The sequence below is a fragment of the Styela clava genome, chromosome 9 (genome assembly GCF_964204865.1).
Source record: "Styela clava chromosome 9, kaStyClav1.hap1.2, whole genome shotgun sequence".
NCBI classification, from domain to species: domain Eukaryota; kingdom Metazoa; phylum Chordata; class Ascidiacea; order Stolidobranchia; family Styelidae; genus Styela; species Styela clava.
In genome coordinates this window covers 16,893,102-16,911,730 of record NC_135258.1, presented here as the reverse complement: position 1 = coordinate 16,911,730, position 18,629 = coordinate 16,893,102, and the positions used below count along the sequence as shown (strand labels likewise).

The 18,629-nt window shown below is 34.3% G+C and overlaps 1 protein-coding gene across 1 annotated transcript; it reads left to right on the top strand.

The window, feature by feature from the left end:
* The first annotated feature begins 1,966 nt into the window (after nt 1-1,966).
* Nucleotides 1,967-10,194, top strand: LOC120339830 (uncharacterized). Its single transcript, XM_039408037.2, has 21 exons — nt 1,967-2,120; nt 2,210-2,344; nt 2,464-2,583; nt 2,728-2,896; nt 3,183-3,256; nt 3,379-3,483; nt 3,876-3,902; nt 4,181-4,216; nt 4,409-4,491; nt 4,752-4,857; nt 5,186-5,344; nt 5,504-5,617; nt 5,933-6,056; nt 6,331-6,520; nt 6,631-6,796; nt 6,912-7,077; nt 7,334-7,527; nt 7,787-7,962; nt 8,554-8,710; nt 9,112-9,233; nt 9,783-10,194. The coding sequence occupies exons 1-21, from the start codon at nt 2,054-2,056 to the stop codon at nt 9,960-9,962; spliced, it is 2,670 nt and encodes an 889-aa protein (XP_039263971.2). The 5' UTR covers nt 1,967-2,053; the 3' UTR covers nt 9,963-10,194.
* Nucleotides 10,195-18,629: the final 8,435 nt, after the last annotated feature.

Here is an 18,629-nt window from a genome sequence, read left to right as displayed (position 1 = left end):
CCAAAAATGTTATGTTCTCTGTAGAATATGTTCCAAACAACCTGGATTCTGTTTCGTTGAGACCCCGTATATCACGTGGGTATCTCCAATACATACACGGTTATATCAAAAGAATGTTCGAAGGTATACTGCGACAACATTACATATTGCTTATGATAAATAAATTGTAAGCAAGTTTTAACTCGAGGAATGTGAGAACATTTTCAAAATATAATCAACACTAATTAAGACAAAAAAACAAAAAAAAATGCTGAAAGAATGACAAGTACATATCGAAAGAGTCCGAAATATCATTTTATATGGGACCAAATATGGCATTAATCGCAGTTCGAAACTGAAACCGCTGTAAACTTGTATATAAAATAAAACAAAATATCTCAATAATAGCAATGATACTATTTGATGCAAATTTAGAAAATGTGTCAATTTAAAACGCCAATCAAGCTATAATGCATCATAAACAGACGGACCACATTTTTACATCTTTTCTTATGTTTTGAAATTTATAAAAACAAGAAGAAAAAACGTAAAACTTCAATTTATTCGAATGTCAGTTAATCCATTCGTATTATAATTTTTAGTAATATTAGTTATATATATATATATATAAGTAAAGGAAAAAAAATTCATCATCTTTCTGCAAATTTGTTTGAATGTTAATTCCACACCAGAACAACAGGATCTTGAAAATTGCCCTTGGTGATTTTTGGTGGATGCCGCAAAATATGACTCACACATAAATCTTTGTGTATATAGAAGTACCCGACCTGAGATAAAATTCTTTTAGATCGTACAATGTATATCTTTTTCCAACTATACAGGATAATCTGAACTGAATGCAATATGCATCTCACACATCTGGAGGAGATAGAGTTTTGACAGAAAAAGATTATTCTTATGCAATCTTTTAATAAAGTGGTATATATTCTAAGCGCAAACTCGGACAAATAATGTTGGTAATAAAAAAAGTGATCTCGCTTGAGTAGGCTATGTCGTTTGCTAGATAATGAAATGTCATAGTTTTAGGTGTAACGGATTATCTTAGAATGAGTATCGTACTAGTGAAAAATGAAAATTTATCTAAGAATCGAGTGTGGCTTCTTGGGAAAAAGCCAACCTAAATGATTAGTTATGACATGGTTTACAATGCTTATCGTACATTCTTTATTTATTGTCCATATTTATTATATATTTATATGTTATATTAACATGGTCATCATTTACAGTTTATTTCCATTTGAGAAACAAATATGCCATTATTCATCAATAAGATGTTCGCACACATCCGATTCATTCATAAAAATATAAAACTGACGTGTTTTCGTTCTCATATTCAGTTTTAACAAAAAGATATTTTTCTAAAAAGTAAAATTTCGATTTTCGATATTACCGTGCCTGACAGAACCACTGTGCTTCTATTATGAACAACAGGACGGGTTTCGGTTTGAATCTATTCTTCAAATTTAAGACCGCGTGTTGCCTCGGAGGCGTATTAAAACGATTAAATGTTTTAATCACTTAACCGAAGACACAGCACGGATTTCGTTTAAAAAATACCAAAATAATAAAATATTAAAAGAAAACAAGATAGGCGGTAAAAACTATCAATTAACCTTAAAGGCGTAATGTAAATTTCGACTAATTCTGCCCAAAGCGATGTCTTATAACTGGAGAACCGTACAGATTTGAGTCAGTCAGGATTAACTATTTGTACAAACCGGAGTGATTGTACTACATTGCCAAAAGTTATCTTGAGTATAAGAAATCAATAAACTTGGCATAGAAAATCTAGTTGTATTAAACATTGAATGAATGTTAGGACAGTGTTTCAATATTACCTGATTTCTAGATAATTCATTATATATCATATGAAGATATATTGTGAATTTGTTTAGATGAGTTGAGAAAAGATGGAGTGATTCGAGTTTACTTTTTTGCGCAGTGAAGAATAAACAGAAATAGTATTCTTCTGTTTTTTTGCATAATTCTTCATTTTCATTCTTACAGCTCACTTTAACTAGCCTGCTAGTTGCTTCCCAGGCTAAGTTAAAAAATGAATTATTTAAATTTAATTACAATATATTTCTTATCAATTGGAATCATCACTTTTACCAATGCAGGTAAGAACTTTACTATTGAAGAAAAATAAAATAAATAAAATAAAATTGTAAAATACATTCTAAGAATTTACTTTAATTTTATTTTACAGATCCTTGCAATAGAAATTTTGGACGTTGTGATCGACAAAATGGATTATGTTGGGGCACTGGAGAAGATACTCACTATTGCACTTGCAAAGCGGGTTTTCAACAAAAGAAAAATGAAGAGAGACACGAGTGCGAAGGTGAGAACATTCTGCCATTCTACTGTCCGCCGGTTTCTTAAGCTTTTCAGATCAACGTTTTTTATCTTTCTCGTTCCATTCTTGTCATACTATTTTAACTCATTCCGTGTATTTTTTAGACATTGACGAGTGCAAAGAAGAAATATGTGATGAGAATGCAGTATGTGAAAACACACCAGGAAGCTACAAATGTACATGTACATGTGGATATATCATGGACTACACTGGACAATACTGCCGTAAGTCAATCAACCAATTTTCAGAATTCTCACTAGCAATATTAATGTCTTATGTCTCAGTGTAAGAATGATTGGTAGCAACTCAGAAGAATTCTTCACACACAATTCGCAATTTCATGCTAACAAGAAGATTATACTTTTCAGTTGAAGCTAAAAAAATAACAGACAAGTGCCTTTTGCCTGAATCTTGCTATCAGAAAGATGAACTACTTCGAGGATTTTTCCCCGTAGTTCCATTTGATATAAGATGGGCAAAACAATATTTAACCGATTATTCAACTACGACAAGTTATCGCCCTCGAAATAGAGCAAGGTGGGTAGAATGTTTTATATATAATGGTAAAAAATCTATTGATGTATGATGATACAATCACAAAACATTATAATAATTATGGAGTGTTTTAAGCCAAACAATACTTTAAGCAAGGATTAAGGTAAACGTGTAAAATACTATGCTAAAAAAAAATAAATATTATTTCGCAATTCCCCGATAAAATTCATACATACCCATAACTTGGTTGAAACGAAAATTTTTATTTCTTTTTCTTCTTGTTTCATTTTACTCTATTTTTACTTTTTTATGTCATTTTCAAATCAAGATGCGATTGCGAGGATGGATTTTATCGTAATTTCTGCGGATTCTGCACTGACATAGACGAATGCTACCATTCAAGTGAGTTTATGTTTTTGAAATTAAAAATTCGCAAGAACTTTTAAAATAAATTCATGCATTTACAATTCGTTTTCAACTAGTATAAATATTTAAAATTGAAACTAAAAATGAAATATTTTTAGATCCCTGCAAAGGCCGAGGTTCTAAATGTGTTAATACAGAAGGAAGCTTTTATTGTGATTGCGATCCGGGATATGTGATTGGACCGTGCAAAGAAAGATGCTACCGTAAGTGTAAAACTATTCTTTCCTTCTACTTGAACTATTAGTTAATGACTGTTCCGTAACACATATTTGGTTTTGATATGGAAAACAGAATAATCTGGATACAGCAGGTAATGTTCTTCAAGAATCAGGCCAGATTGCAAATATGCCTAAAAGTGTATCCATCTATATATCCATTTATAAACATTCAAAGAAAATAATCCTAAATAACTTATTTAATCTCCTTACCCGCAGCTTGTGACATTCCACAGAGCTTCTGTTCAGGCCCATATTTGTTCTTACTACGTATAAAAGATCAAAACTCTTAGCAATAACGATTCAACGAAGACAGAAATATATATATATGCTTTTCCTTTCACGACTATTTTCATTTATCGTTATCTATCTATTTACAGGTGAAAATTCGAAAGTTCCGGTTCTCTGTGAGTACTAATTTCGAATGCATGTCTTTATATGAAAACCATTCATCACAAGAAAAGATGTGTTTTCTTTGTTTCGTTTCATCATATTTTAGTTTCTATTTTTGAAACTTTCTTACAAATGGTTTCAATCAATGGGAGAGAATATAGACTGTGGAAAAATGGATGTTACGAAACACCAAGCACAATTGGTGCGCTGTATTTCTGTCGTGTTTTCTAACTTTTCAACGATCTTGCGTGGTAAATTGAGCATGATCATAACCTCATTCCTATATTTTCAGGCGAAAAACCAAAGATTGGAGTACTCAACAGTCAAGGTTCGTTTTAATTATTCTATTGCCACACCGAGGAAAATATTTACATCGACTATCAGATTTATATATATACTTTATTCATGCACGAACATAAGTTTATTTATATTGACTTACATGGAGTGTTTACGAGTACCTTTATGGTTAGTAATCTTTTACAGCAATTAGAACAGTAAAATAAAATATTTCTTTATTTAGGATTTATTTTCCGTTCATTTGCTCGTCCCATCTTGTTGGAACACTTCAGAACTTGTCCGGCGGGAGTCGAGAACAGTGACGAGGTATCATCATAGTATTATATTATATTAAGCAAGCATTTTTTGGTTCTTTTGTCTTCGATAAAGATTGTTTCACCGATGTAGGCTACAACGAGAATTCAATATTTTTTAATGAAACCTCCGACTTTTTTTATATAGGAAAAATATGTTACTTTAGGTATTATTTAATAGCAAAATTGTATTGCACAAGTAGAATACGTATGAAATTTCTGTGGTCAGTAAAAACAATTTCTTAACGTTTATTAACCTTTTGTTCCTTGCAGACCACGGAAAGATTTAACCTCGATACCGATTTAAAACCAGATGTCAAACTTCAATGGCTCTGTAATGGTGGAGTAAGCACTTTGAAACTGTACGCTGAGGAAGAAGGTATTATTCTTGAAGAATTTCAAATTCAAGAAACAAAATCGCATTTTTTTCAAAATTTATTCACCTTTTTAAACAGTCAATTAACAGTGAAATTATAAACATTGTAGTTTTTTTTCTTATTCCAGTAAGAGCAAAACAATGATTGCACAAGAAGTAATGAGGTATCGAGCCACCTTTAGGGTCATTATAATCTACGTTGAAAGATGATTCAATGAGTGAAATATTCAAATTATATTAATTGCAAATAAGGCGTTGGGGTAATAACATTTGTAAAAAATGAGATAGTGACCACATCAATCATTCTGAAGTGTTTTCAATATTTTAACAGCACATTGGGAATCCTGGTCATGTTGGACAGAATGCAAAGCGACACCCTGGGGTGGACTGCAGACAAGAATGAGAAAATGTGTGCATGGTTTACCAAGTCAAGAAGGGTGTGAAGGAGAAGGATCTCAAAAACGAAGTTGTTATACAGGACCCCTAAAAAGTATGTGCCTAGTAAAATAAAAATTTTGGCATGACTGACACTCTTTGGAGAAAATAAGGTGCATCAAGGGAATTTTTTTTACTATTGCGGAGCATGGTAGAAATAGATATTTGATAGTACTAGTCGAAAATGAGTTAAGAATACATTTTTATCATGCAGAGTTCAGAATTCGCAAGGATGCAACAAGACTTTCTGATCGAGAAAAAAAAGATTTAATTCAAGCGTTTGAAAAATACAAAAACGACGGCTCAGCAAGAGGTTTCCACAATGCAGGTAAAGATTTCAAATCGATTAGAAAACTCGTATGAGCGAAATTTAAGAATTCAATCAGGAATAACGCATCTCTATCTTAAAATGTAGTACTAGTTAATTTCAGGAATTGATAGATACTTTTTGAATGAATTCTCTTCCTGAAAGGTCAAAATCATTCAAAAATTCTTACACATATTTATTTAGAGAGTAACCAATCCTATTTTAAAAAGATTGGATCGTCAGCTATTTTAATATTATTAACAATTAATATTAAAACATTTCAAACTCAATCGGAATAGAATACTCATTTTTAGTCTTTTTTTTTCAATATCACAGCTTCTTCTCATGGATGGCCAAACCAATGCAGAAACAAAACATCTTGCTGTCCACATGGTGCCAAATTGAAGTTTATTACTTGGCATAGAAGTATAATGCTACACTTTGAAGAAGGTCTTAACAGGTAATTTCATTTAAAAATATAACTAATGAATAAGATAAATAACAAAAAAACGCCTTACTAAAATTAGCGAAAATGCAATTTCACAATTAATTTGACTCAACAACTGCTTAACTACTATATTTTTTAGAACTAACTAGAATATTATGTGAAATGGTTTTAATGAATACGTTCCTTAAATTTACTGAGTATATGAACGTTATTATTCCACAATTGTAACTCGTTATAAACTTAGACCGTCGAGATCAACAATGTAAAACTGTAATCAACTTCCCAGGTATCTGAAAGACAAATCAATTGGAATGCCATACTGGAACTGGCTTAATAGAAAAAGAGACCCTCCATCTCTTGGATGGGATAAAAGATTGTACAATGCACCCAACCCATTCACAAATATGACAGTTCTGCTGGATGTTGACGAGAAAGCACCAATGCGAACAATCCAACGAGACAATAGAATTTTTACGGTCTGTTTTATATTTTTATTTTGTTGATTATTACTCATTTTTTACGTCGATTTTAGGATTTTTTATGAAGACTTAGAAAACGCATTGAATATATTTTTATTCCTATTCAGGGGGCATTGAATTTTGCACACGATCATTGGTTAGACGTGGCGTCCAAAAGAAAGAAACCGCACATACTACACGAATTCGCTGCAGCATTAGAAAGAGCTCATGGAGCACCTCACGTATCGGTTTGTGGTATGGGGCGACGGATTCCAAAATGTACCATTTCTTTGGGTAAGTTTAATTTTCTGACTATTATGTATTGAGAACGTGGTGGTATGTTTCTCATTAACAATACTGTCAGATGATATTGATATGAGAAGTCATAAAGCTTTATTTGTAACATTAGGGAATCTACAGTTCGCTGCCTTCGATCCACTATTTTGGATGCATCACTGTCAAGTTGATAGATTATGGGCAGTTACACAGAAAGAAATCGCTGAAGAGAAAGGCAGAGGGACAACTTGGACACCACAAACCGCCTTAGAAGCATTAGAGGAAAGAGCCGATTTTTCGTAAGACTATTTATTTTAATATAATTTGAATATTTTACTCATTGAATCATCTTTTAGAATATAATGACCCTAGAGGTGATTCGATACCCCATTACTTTTTGACTTATGTTACGGATAGTCACGAGGTCATTAATTACGAAGGTTTGCTATCAACACGAGTATTGTAACGTATCAGAAATAGTCACGGATTTTTACATAATATAAATGGATTGTCTATAGCGGGAGCGTTAATATAAAATCGTAAAACTATTTTCAGACGCCCCTTCCAACCATTTGGAAACGATTCGTTGAGCCCATTTCCTATCGTTAAAGCAACGAACACAATGAGAGATTCTTACTATTACGAGGAATTGACAGGAATCAAATACGATAGCGTAGATAAAAACGGATTCCCTCCATTCATGGGTAGAAACTTGCGTCGTCCACCTGGACAGGAAGTCATTTTTATAGGTGAGTGTATAAGATTGCGTGCTGTATTCCCTATACTTTATAATGAATTGCCCAATTCTTTCAATAAAGTTAGAATTCATGTGAACAAACAACAAATCCAATGTATACAAATCTTATAGTTTTTGCTGGAAAAATATCATTTTCTCATTAATCACTGAAGATTTGCGCATTTACAGTCCTAGACAAAAATGGTTAATATAGAAATTTTATAACGTAAGTTATAAAGAACGATTGTACGCCATGTACTAATATCTTTCAGGTCATTACTTTCAAAGTAGTCTTGTGAACTTTGCCGTCAACTATTATTTTGCCGACCCTGACAACCCAATTCCATGCAACAGGCGTACTGACGATGACAGAGCTGGGACAGCAATTAAACTGGGATCTGCTAGAAATTTCAGGCAAAGGGTTCCAGATTTAACATTGGTGGAACAGGTATGGTTCAGTTGTGCTCTAATGTCAATAAAAGAACTAATGACTAGTATAGTATTGGCTTTAGTATAGTATTTTTCAAACTGCTCAATTTGAACTTAGTACTAAATGAAGACCAATGTAGTCGGATTTAAAATGCTAAAATGGCGTCTGTTAGACCCTGAAAATATACCTGATTCTGATTTAAAACCGCCAGAACGCTCAACAGGGCAAACATACAGTGTTTAATATTTGACTTGGCCATCTTAAGTCAGTTTTGACCTTGCATTCGATAAAATAACCACCTGTACATAACAATGTTCACAGAAGCTTGCACAGGCAAAAAGGGGCATATACTTTTAATATACAACAGAATCAGTATTAGCATTCAGAAAGCTCTTTTTTTTGCTTTGAAATCGCCTTCAGCTTTAAACTAGATTGTGGGATACCCTAACTATCCTACGTTTATTTTATGTACTTCTAAAAATAAAAAACAAAACTGTTGTAATCAAAATGCTATTATATAGTATATTTTGACACGAACGAATGAATTAAATCGATCTATAATTACACAATTGCGATCTCAAACCTATAATTAAATCACACACTTTTTAGGTCGGAATAAATGCTGATGGCGCTCTGGATATTGATTTTGATATACAAGCTTGTTATACGTCACAACTGGACTGCACGGAACGTTGTCCTGAACTAAAAACCAGTAGAATTTTATCTCAACCCACCCCAATGCTTGTCTACTATATGCCAAACCAGCGTAAGTATTCTCGACTGAAATTTGGAAAATAAAATATTTTACGAGCTGCATGAATAGGGCATTTGTCTTTTAGAAGTGCGTCAGTGTGAATACCCAAGTTCAAGTTTGATTAGGAGCAAAATAAATTCCGATTTGAGGTAAAAAATAAATCCAATGTTAAACACCATGCGGCTCTTCTCTGCGACTGCTTGTTAATTTTTTCTTTCAGTCTGGCTTTTTTCTATGACTTTTGAATTCAATTGTAATACTTTGAAGGTTGATTTTATATAGGAATGTGTTGTCAAAGCTAAGGCTATCAAACACGGCTAGTTTAGGCTCTAGAAGAGTCTGCAACAATCGGAATTAATGATGAATTAACGGGTATTATAACTTTGGTGAAACTAATTATATATTTATTTCAGCTGTGGATATCTATAAATTTAAATGGTCGGAGGATACGATACTTCCCAATTGGTATATCAACCTTCATTCCGGAAGTCAATGGATCTATTTTTACGGAAATGCGGTTAATAACATCACGCAGGTAAGCTTTTTATTTTGTAGTAAAGAGTTCAAGTTAATTTTATGAGCATCTATAAAATTACATTTCAATTCAGTGCTATTTTGTGAAATAAAACTAACTGTTTTTTCCCAAAAGCTTTTGGGAAGTAAATTTACAAATGGTACAACACGTCTCCTATTGACATATTAATTTTCATTTTTGTGAAAAACGTTTCCCATTATATTACTGATTTAATTTAGTAACGGAAAGTGTTAGAAATTTATGTACTTATATATTTTGTAACAGTCATAACACCATCATGCCATGTCATACTTTAAGATTTGACACATTAAATTAAACAAAATATTCATAGGAAAATTTATATATATTAGCTATATTTTAACGATTTATCTATTTAATATACAGTAATTCATATATGATTGTGACGAGGAAAATTTTAAATGAATTTATTCACATAAGGTTATACAATTGATTAGAATTTTTGTATCTCTGGGTTTCTGTTGATATTTTCCATAGAAAAACTAATTAAACGCACTATGCACGTAAACATTTATTCTATGTTGGAAACAGGTGCCGAGTACAGGAGATTATATTGCTTGCAACGCTAGGCGCGGACGACAACTTACATGTCATTCTGACAATGATGGTGGCACTGCTTGTATGCTGCCTTCGGGAATTTACTACATTATCAACAGTTATAGACCAACTTGTCTCAGAGGGCAAAGAATGATTGTGGTCTCACGAAAATAATTTTGTATTACAAATATTTTCCTATTCGTCAATTGTTTCTGCTTACATATGTGTTTACAGGCTTCTTTACAGAAACATTTGAGTCACTCGTTCCACGCATTTCAACTAAGTTGATATATTTACAATGTGACTATTTCTATCAGCGTGAAATTTTCTTGTATAATTTTTGCAGCCTATATATATATATGTAACTACGTTTAAAAAAATAAAGACAAAAGGGAACGAAAATTAATTTTTACTTGTCTTATACGTTAGAGCAGAGATGGGTTCCTAAATAAAACTGTTGACTTAAAAAGGATTCTTCACGATTCAAATTCCAATCCTCATCTCAGCCCTGCATAAAAAAATAAACAATAGTTTTAATATAAAATCTCCAAGTCTCCAAATTTGCAAAAATATTTACACCTTCATTTAGTCCGGTGTAATGAAATAAACTAGGCGATAGATCAAGCAATAGCCGCCCACACCGATTCCCAATCCCATTATCTGTGATGGTAAATGTAGATTATCAGTATCTACCTAATGTATAACAAACAAACACAGTATGAGAAACTGGTGAAAACTAGTTCTATAAATTAGAAGCTCTTAGGAAAACGTTTAGAATACCATGTTTCCTCGCAAATAAGACCTAGTCTGGATTTTAAAAATGATTTTAGTATAAGTCCTCCTCTTAAAATAAGACCTACTCAATTCCGCGATTTTTTTTCGACCTAGTCGATAGCAGTTATTTTGAATAAAAACGTGTTTTATTTATAAGTAAATGCCTAAATGGATATCGGTTTTCATATTTTGCATATTTGAAAATCTCGTAATTCTCTAATTTTGTTTTTGATAAATGAAAATATAAGACATCCAACGAAAATAAGCCCTAGGACCTAGTGTTATTTTTCGAAAGAAAATTGAAAGTTCCAGTTTTTTTTTTCGGAGAAACACGGTAGTTATGTGTTAACTACCATTCGGGGTCACGGAGGAAAAGCACAGGCAAACCCAGAAGGCCTGAGTACATGTCCACTGGAACCGGTCCAGGAGATTACAAAAGAAACTATTTCACGCTTCAGTCGTTCACGCGTAATTTCAAATTAAACCTTTCGGCCCACAACATTGAACCACCATCAAAGAGATCTGGAAGTAAGCTGCGCCGCCCTTGCTCCATAGCTTCGTCGTGCTACTCGAGAAATCGCCGTTACTCACTCACGTTAATCAAAGACGAACGGAAGTTGTTTTCTTTTTCATTTCTGGTAAGCTAGTTGTTTTTTCGACAAGTGTATATTTAGCTATAGCACGTATGTTCAATTTTGAACACTTCTGCGCTTCTATACCTATTGTGTTACCATTGCAGACCAAGTTGAAATAACCGTACTGGTAGGACCAGGACGCCGGTATGACATAAAATAGCGTACATGGTGGGTTGTTGTTTTAAAACAGAAAATGAACTCTTAATAATGTCCAAGAATTTATTAGTTTAAACTGGACGCAGCACGACCTTCGTTGATGAACGGTAGTTTGCATTAATAAACAAAATTTTCAGAATTTCACCGTGTTTCATCCTAGCTGGCACCGTTACGGTAACTGTACATACAACTTCAATGCCGGTAGAGTCGTGGTAGTAGGATGAAATGATAAACGGCTTCTATTTATATATAATGAGCTCACTTCACACAAAGTGTTTGATTGACAAAATTTAGTTGGCATGCTGACATTACCGGTACCGTAACTAGGAGGCCTACCTCAATTTCTTGAATGAATCGTGTGGCATAAGGTTACAGTACTTTTTACCGATGACAGCATGGCCGGAAAAACGATCTGACTGCATTTGCTTTCTTTGCTACCTCTAAGTCATTATTGGACACGTTTAGTGGACATACCGATCGTTTTTGGACACGTTTAGTGGACATAACGATCGTTTTGTTGGTATATTGCTCTTTGACACTTTTTGGACACCTAGTGGAAATATTAAAAAAACGCTTTTCTCTTTGATCACTGGACCAATTGCTATGAAATTTTTAGTGGTTAAAGATGAAATTTTCTCCAGAAGGCTATTACTTTTATTTATTTTAAATATTTCTGTTAGCTCTGTGAGATTTGTTTTGTTTGCTATGACGTCACTGAACGTTCTGCGGACGCATATGCAGGCACTCCTCTTTTTGATCACGTGCCATCGAACGTTGGAGTGACAGCGTATTCTGAAAATCGTTGCTACTAAAAATCGCAAGTTTTTCGAGGTTACCGGTGAATGGCGGTGATGCTAAAGGTACGGTAGACCGTACTGTACTTCTTCGCTTGGTGTGAATATATTTGTAGACTGTGGTCTAGTACAGCAGAGGTCCGCAACTACTTTTTAGCGCGACCCAAAAAAAATTTTCTAATTTCTCGCGACCCAAGCATTTGGTAAAAATGTAATTAGTTATCGATTTTAAGACTATTGTCGACACTAGCATTTTTCTTGCACAAAATTATATGAAACTTATCACATAAAATTGTGAATAATAGCGTTTATTTTGACTAATGCAAATTATAAGCTTTGTGTAGAATACACAACATATCAAATCGAGGTTTAATTTGGGAGACGGCAACTCGAAGATATTTTTCTACCTATAGCCTTGATCTGTAATTGTATTTTATGTATGAAAACGCTGATAGACGGGAAAATATGTAATGGTTTTTTAATGAATTTTGGATGCTTTGCTGTAAGATACACGTGGAACCAATCTTTATACATTATACGCTGTTATTCCGCTTATATGTATGGTTTGAGTGATGTATTTCTATCCTATGAGGGTGAGAAGAGGAGTCTTTTGTCGGGCGTTGATCCCCACTGCTGTAAGAGCTCTGTATGGAGCCTCAGGGCTCCGCGAGCTATTCGTTCACTTAAAAACTGACTTGGTTAATTTTGTATCTGTGAAGAAGCATTAACGTCACTAATAAAATTTGACGATGGTGGTGTCGAAATGTGGTAGTGATTCAAATATAACGTTATCTATAACTAAGGGCGCAGCAGCCATGGTTTTCTAAAAGGGAGGGGGTTCAGAATAGAAAAATCCCGAGCAACACTCATCGCTCAATCCATGGCCGACCCGAGAATTTAAAATGTCATATCAATTCAATTGTGTTTGTCGTTGCTCGCCTTTGAGTTAACTAATAAACTACCACCATGAAATACTTGTTTAACCGTCTACTAGCAATGAATGGATTGAAATCGTATTTTTGAGTTGCTGTTTCAGCACTTAGGAGCAGCAGAGTTTTGTTGTTAAGGGAGAGTTTGCAGTTATGAAGCCAATTATATATATTTGATACCTTCAGATCGAATTCGGTCTATGCATAAATGTATCAGTGATTTCTAGATGCAGTGATGGGACAAATATCGGCCGACTCAGTAAAATGATCAAACTTTCCTAACAAGTATATAATTCACAATCACTCGTTTAATGAGCCTATAATTGATTATAATTAGAGAAATTGCAACAGAACGTAAAAAAGTTGATGCTGAGCGCAAATGATTTAATGACGCGGAAAATATTCAAATGATCAGTCTTCGCGCACTGCTTGAAATTTCTGGGTGAAAAAATGTGATTCATTGGCCATTCCTTTGGTTTTCAACTTTCTAAAATACGTGCTACCCGCAAATGACTTGCAAGCTTTAATTTTGGCCCGCAAACGACAAATGTTTGCCGACCTCTGGTTTAGACTTTAGAGCCAGTGAAGTTATGCAGTAATTCCAACTCAAATTCTCGACCCATTGCCCTATCTCCCTCCACTTTCCTATTCTCGACCCTCTGCCCTGTCTCCCTCGCCTCGGCCAACTGCTCCACCTCCCTATCCTCGACCCACCGCCCTATCTCCTTCGACCTTCCTATCCTCGACCCACTGTCCTATTTCCCCCAACCTTCCTATCCCCTTCAAGCTCTTTATCCTCGACTCATTGCCCTATCTCCCTCAACTTTTCTTTCCTCTATCCACTGCACTATCTGTCTCAAATTTCCCACCTTCGACCGACTGTCCGACCTCCCTCAACTTACTTATCTTCGACCCACGGCGCTATACCACTCAGCACCTAACCTAACGGCGATACAATCACGACTCGATTGTCAAAATGAACTCTACCATCTTGCGACCAACTTTCATGTGTTATACTGGTCGAGTATGCCAATGAGATGATTCAATCGTACGTCGACAAAACATGATTGACGGCATTCGTAAATGTAGGCTGGAATCTCAATCGGTAATCAATAACCATAATTAGTGGCTTTAAAATGTGCTACTAATTAGGCTACTGATGGCATCGGGTTTGAGGTGACTGATTTTAAAATTTCGATATCGGCCATTCGATATCGACATACCTGAGTTTCTTTTTAGAAACTCATTCAATGTCGCCTGTATTTCCGTGCAAGGCAAAACGGTGAGGAAATAATCAAATATTTGCACGCTTAGCCATTTTCAACGAATGTTCTGCCATATCCTGCATTTTTTAATCCTACTCAGACAGGTGTATATACAAATTTCTTTTGCGTGACTGAGAAGGCTGAAAAGTCAAAAACAGTCAAAAATATAAGTCGCTCAGTGAGAGTAATTCCTTCCAAACTATTTTTAGACCATGAAATGTTTTGTCATAGCTAGCGTTGCCAACTGCCCTTTAATTCAGCGTATAGTCCCAAAATTGTCTTATATGCCAAATTATCTTATATTCTTATATGCAACTTAATGAAGATGCAAAGGACGCCGTTCGTACGCAATCTTTGGCATCGCTCTTACTATAAAATGTTGAAGAAAAATACTTTATACGGACCAGAGCACTATTGCTTATTTCGGATCAGCATCATATTGTCGCAAGACTCACGGAATGGCCAATTATTAAGGGCATAAAACGGCCTTTTTTTTTTTTTTTTTTCGGATCAGATTATAATATACGGGATCGGGGATAAACCGTCATTTCCTGTATCCCATTCGGAGCTTGGTCAGTTATAGACCGTATCACATAATGGCAATAGATGACTATTGCCGTTCTCATTGATAGGCTCCTATTTCGTCATTTCCGTTTTAGATGGTTTTTCAATTTTGAGCATAAAATCAGTAAATTAATCATTTTTTTTTAATTAGTTTGTAGCAACACTTTTTTGGGCCGACCAATTTTCAATTTTCTCTATCTGTTTTATTTCTTCGCTGAGTGATTCTATGTTTTTTACTCTCCAGCCCATTTTATTAAAAGTTTTCGAAACTATGCCATCTTCTATCCTTTTACTTTCTTCGGGATTCATTTTGGTGTTTGTCATGTCCTTCATTGATTTGACCTTGTATATTTGAGTTTTTACTATATTTACTGTTATTAATATTATTTTTCGGTTTTCTTTTAAGTAGATATTATGCCAAAGTAGTTCATTTAAAAAGGGGTGATGTGTTTGCAGAGCCTGATTCAGAGATTTTTGTATTTTATACAAAATCCGCCACGTGAAAGGACATTCTTTAATAAGGTGTTCCGTGTTGTCTTCCGATTTCGAGCAGAATTTACACTCCGTGATAGCCATTTTCCCGCTTACTGTATGATATAAATTGATTCATTTTCTTTGTGTTCCATTTAGTATTGCATTGTGCGCCAGCCTGTATGATATCACCTTTTCCTTGTTTGTTATTATTTTTTTTATGTCTTTTTCTTTACTTAGAATCTCTTTCCAATTGGTGCATGTTTGTGTTTCTACCTGTTTTCTTCTTTCTGATTGGTTTGATTTCAAGATCGTCTGGTAAATTTGTTTGAAAGAAATGTCTGTCCATTTTTCTTCTTTTATGCCTATTTTTTCGGTTAACTGAATGCAATCTTCCCAGTGCTTTGGGGTTTCGAGGGCATGGGGCATCTGGTTGGTGTAAAGTTTGGGATTTATTTTCTTTATCTTCGTGCCAATGTCATGAAGGGCTATTGCGTGCCATATCTCTTTAGGTTCTGTTATTGCTTTCAATGTTTTTATTTTTTCCAGAAGACATGCCTGTATTTTTGTTTTTATGCATGGGGCATTTAATCCTCCATTGTAGTAATCGGCTGTTAATTTATTTTGTGCCAATAGCTGAAAGCTTTCTGGGTGCCAGATGAAGTCAAAGAAAAGTGTGTTCAGTTTCCGTATGTAGATTGGTGGTACATTCACTACTCTAGCGTGGTATATTACCTGCGATATACACAAGGCATTTAAAATTTGGAATTTACCTATCCACGTCAATTGTCTCTGCTTATTAACTTCCAGGGTGTTCCTAAGTCTTTTGAGGATTTCATCCCAAGTTTTTTCCGTCTGTTGGGGTCCTATAATTTGGCCTAAAACTTTTATATTTGGTTTCATGAATTTGTTGTACGGCGAGGTTTTAAGTTTTTGCATTGCGATTTGGTTAGTACATAATATTTCAGTTTTTTTCTCATTTATTTTTTGTCCCGTTATTAATTCGTAAGTCTTAAATTCGTTGAAGGTGTGTTCTATCGATTCAATGTCTCGCGCGTATGTTGTATTGTCGTCTGCAAATTGATCAATTACGGTTTTGTATTTTCCGATGCTGAATCCTTTTATCTTTTGGTTCGCGATGATTTTTCTTGCCAATGGGTCAGCGGCTAAGGTGTACATTGCCATGCTCAATGGACAGCCTTGTCTGATTCCTCTTGTCAGAAAGATTTTATTGGTTTTAGCTCCGTTAATTTGTATTCTGCTGTATATCCGGTTGTACATTTCTTTGATTAAGTTAATGATATTTTTGTTGAAGTTTAGTTTGGTCATGGTTTTGAATAAAAAACGTTGGTTAACCATATCAAAAGCTTTTTCCTGATCGAAACTGATTATATATGAAGGTAGGTTCCATTTTGTTGTATAATTCCATATTCCTTGAACGTTTCGTAAATTATCAAATATAGATCGTTTAGGAATTGCGCTTTTCTGTGTTGGCATGATATATTTATCCAAGATAGGTTTCAATTGGTTAGCTAATATTTTTGATATCAGTTTAAAATCTACATTTAGGTTAGATATGGGCCGGTAGTTAGATAGGTGATTTGAATTTCCTTTTTTATAGATAAGGGTGACTATCGATTCTTTGCTACTGGTGGGTAAGGTGCCGAAAGCGATAGCATTGTTTACTAGCTGGTGCAAGTCATTCTTCAAAATTTCCCAAAATTCAATGTAAAATTCCTTTGATAGTCCGTCTGGTCCCGGTGTTTTATAGTTATCCATTTGTTTTAAAGTCACGAGAAGATCTTCTTTTGAAGCTAAGGTCCCCATTTGTTCCTTTTCTTCAGTGCTAAGCTTAGTTTCCCCATATATGTTGAGGTATTCTTCCATTCTATCTTCCTCACCTGGTGTTGTTTGTGTCCATAGTGTTTTATAGAATGTTTGCGCTTCTTCCAAAATTTCGTTTTCAAATAATTTCCTTCTTTGTTTTGTAGACTGTCTATAGTGGTTTTACGTCTTCTAGTTTTCAATTTGTCAAAGAAATATTTTGTTGGTCTTTCGTTTTGTTCTAATGCTTTGATTTTTGCTGTATTTTGTTTAAACATCACTTTTTCTTTTTCCATTTGTTTTAGGTTTATAATGAGCATATATATTGCTTGGTTTGATGGTGACTTGTTCATGTTATTTAGAATTTCATTTTTCCACCTGCTTTCATTTTGTTTCTTTACCTTTGCTTCGTTAATTCCGTGTTGGAGGAGGCTTTTTTTAATTTTAGTCTTCAAGTTGTCCCACCAGTCGGCAAGTATTTCATATTCGTGTTTTCTTTGTTCTTCTTTTTTGTATATCTCATTTATCAAAAACCTGACTTTTTCATGCCTAAAATGAGCTGTATTGTTTTTCCAGGTTCCCCGTCAACTTGTTTAATATTTTTGAAAGTGATGTGTGATGCAAAGTGGTGGTCTGAAACGGTGTTTACTAAATATTCTGTATTTTTCAATTCATGACTAATGTTGTACGGAATATATATTCGATCTATTCGTCGGGATTGTCTTCTCCTGGTAATTGTATATAATCTTTTATCGGGCCAGTGATATCTATACGTGTCTATGTAGTTGTAAGCTAGTATAAAGTCTTTCCATTGCATTTCTGTGTTCCCTAGTGTAAATGAGTTTTGGTTGCTGACGTCTATTTTCTGATGAACCATGTTAAAGTCACCGCAAATTATTTGAATATGCTTGATCTCTCTCACTAAGTTTATCAGCTTTTCGTAGAACATTCTAGTTTTTCTGTCGCCTCTTCTGGGAGGTGCATAAACATTTACTAGCGATAGCTTGTCTTTGGTTTGTAAGTTTGTCATTGTTGTCGAACACGCTCTACAAGGTATGAATGTAACATATTCAAAGCTGTGCGTTGCACATAAGTTTTCTCTTACTGCAGTGGCGGTGCCTTGGAAGAATCTTTGCTCATCCCTCTTATCGAAGTCGGTCAGTGAGTTAATAAATAATCTGTACCCCATGCTTTGAAGTCGGTTCTCGGAAACGTCTCTTTTAACTCTGTTGACTTCTTGTAAAGCAATAAAGTCTGGGTTGTGATAAGTTATGAAGATTTTGAGTTTATTCCAATTTTTTTCCAGTCCGTTTACGTTCAGTGAGATTATTTTCAATTGTGATAGATTTTCAGTCATATATTGGGTCTTGTAGATGATTTTTATTTTATACTTTCTATGTTTTATTGTCTTTCCCCTTTTTTGTCGAGG

Excerpts from the sequence above, each read along its gene's own strand:
- LOC120339830 (XM_039408037.2), top strand. The coding sequence starts at position 2,054 with ATGAATTATTTAAATTTAATTACAATATATTTCTTATCAATTGGAATC. Across the intron at positions 7,528-7,786 it reads ACAGGAAGTCATTTTTATAG|GTCATTACTTTCAAAGTAGT; the intron begins GTGAGTGTATAA and ends AATATCTTTCAG. Across the intron at positions 9,234-9,782 it reads CGGTTAATAACATCACGCAG|GTGCCGAGTACAGGAGATTA; the intron begins GTAAGCTTTTTA and ends TGTTGGAAACAG.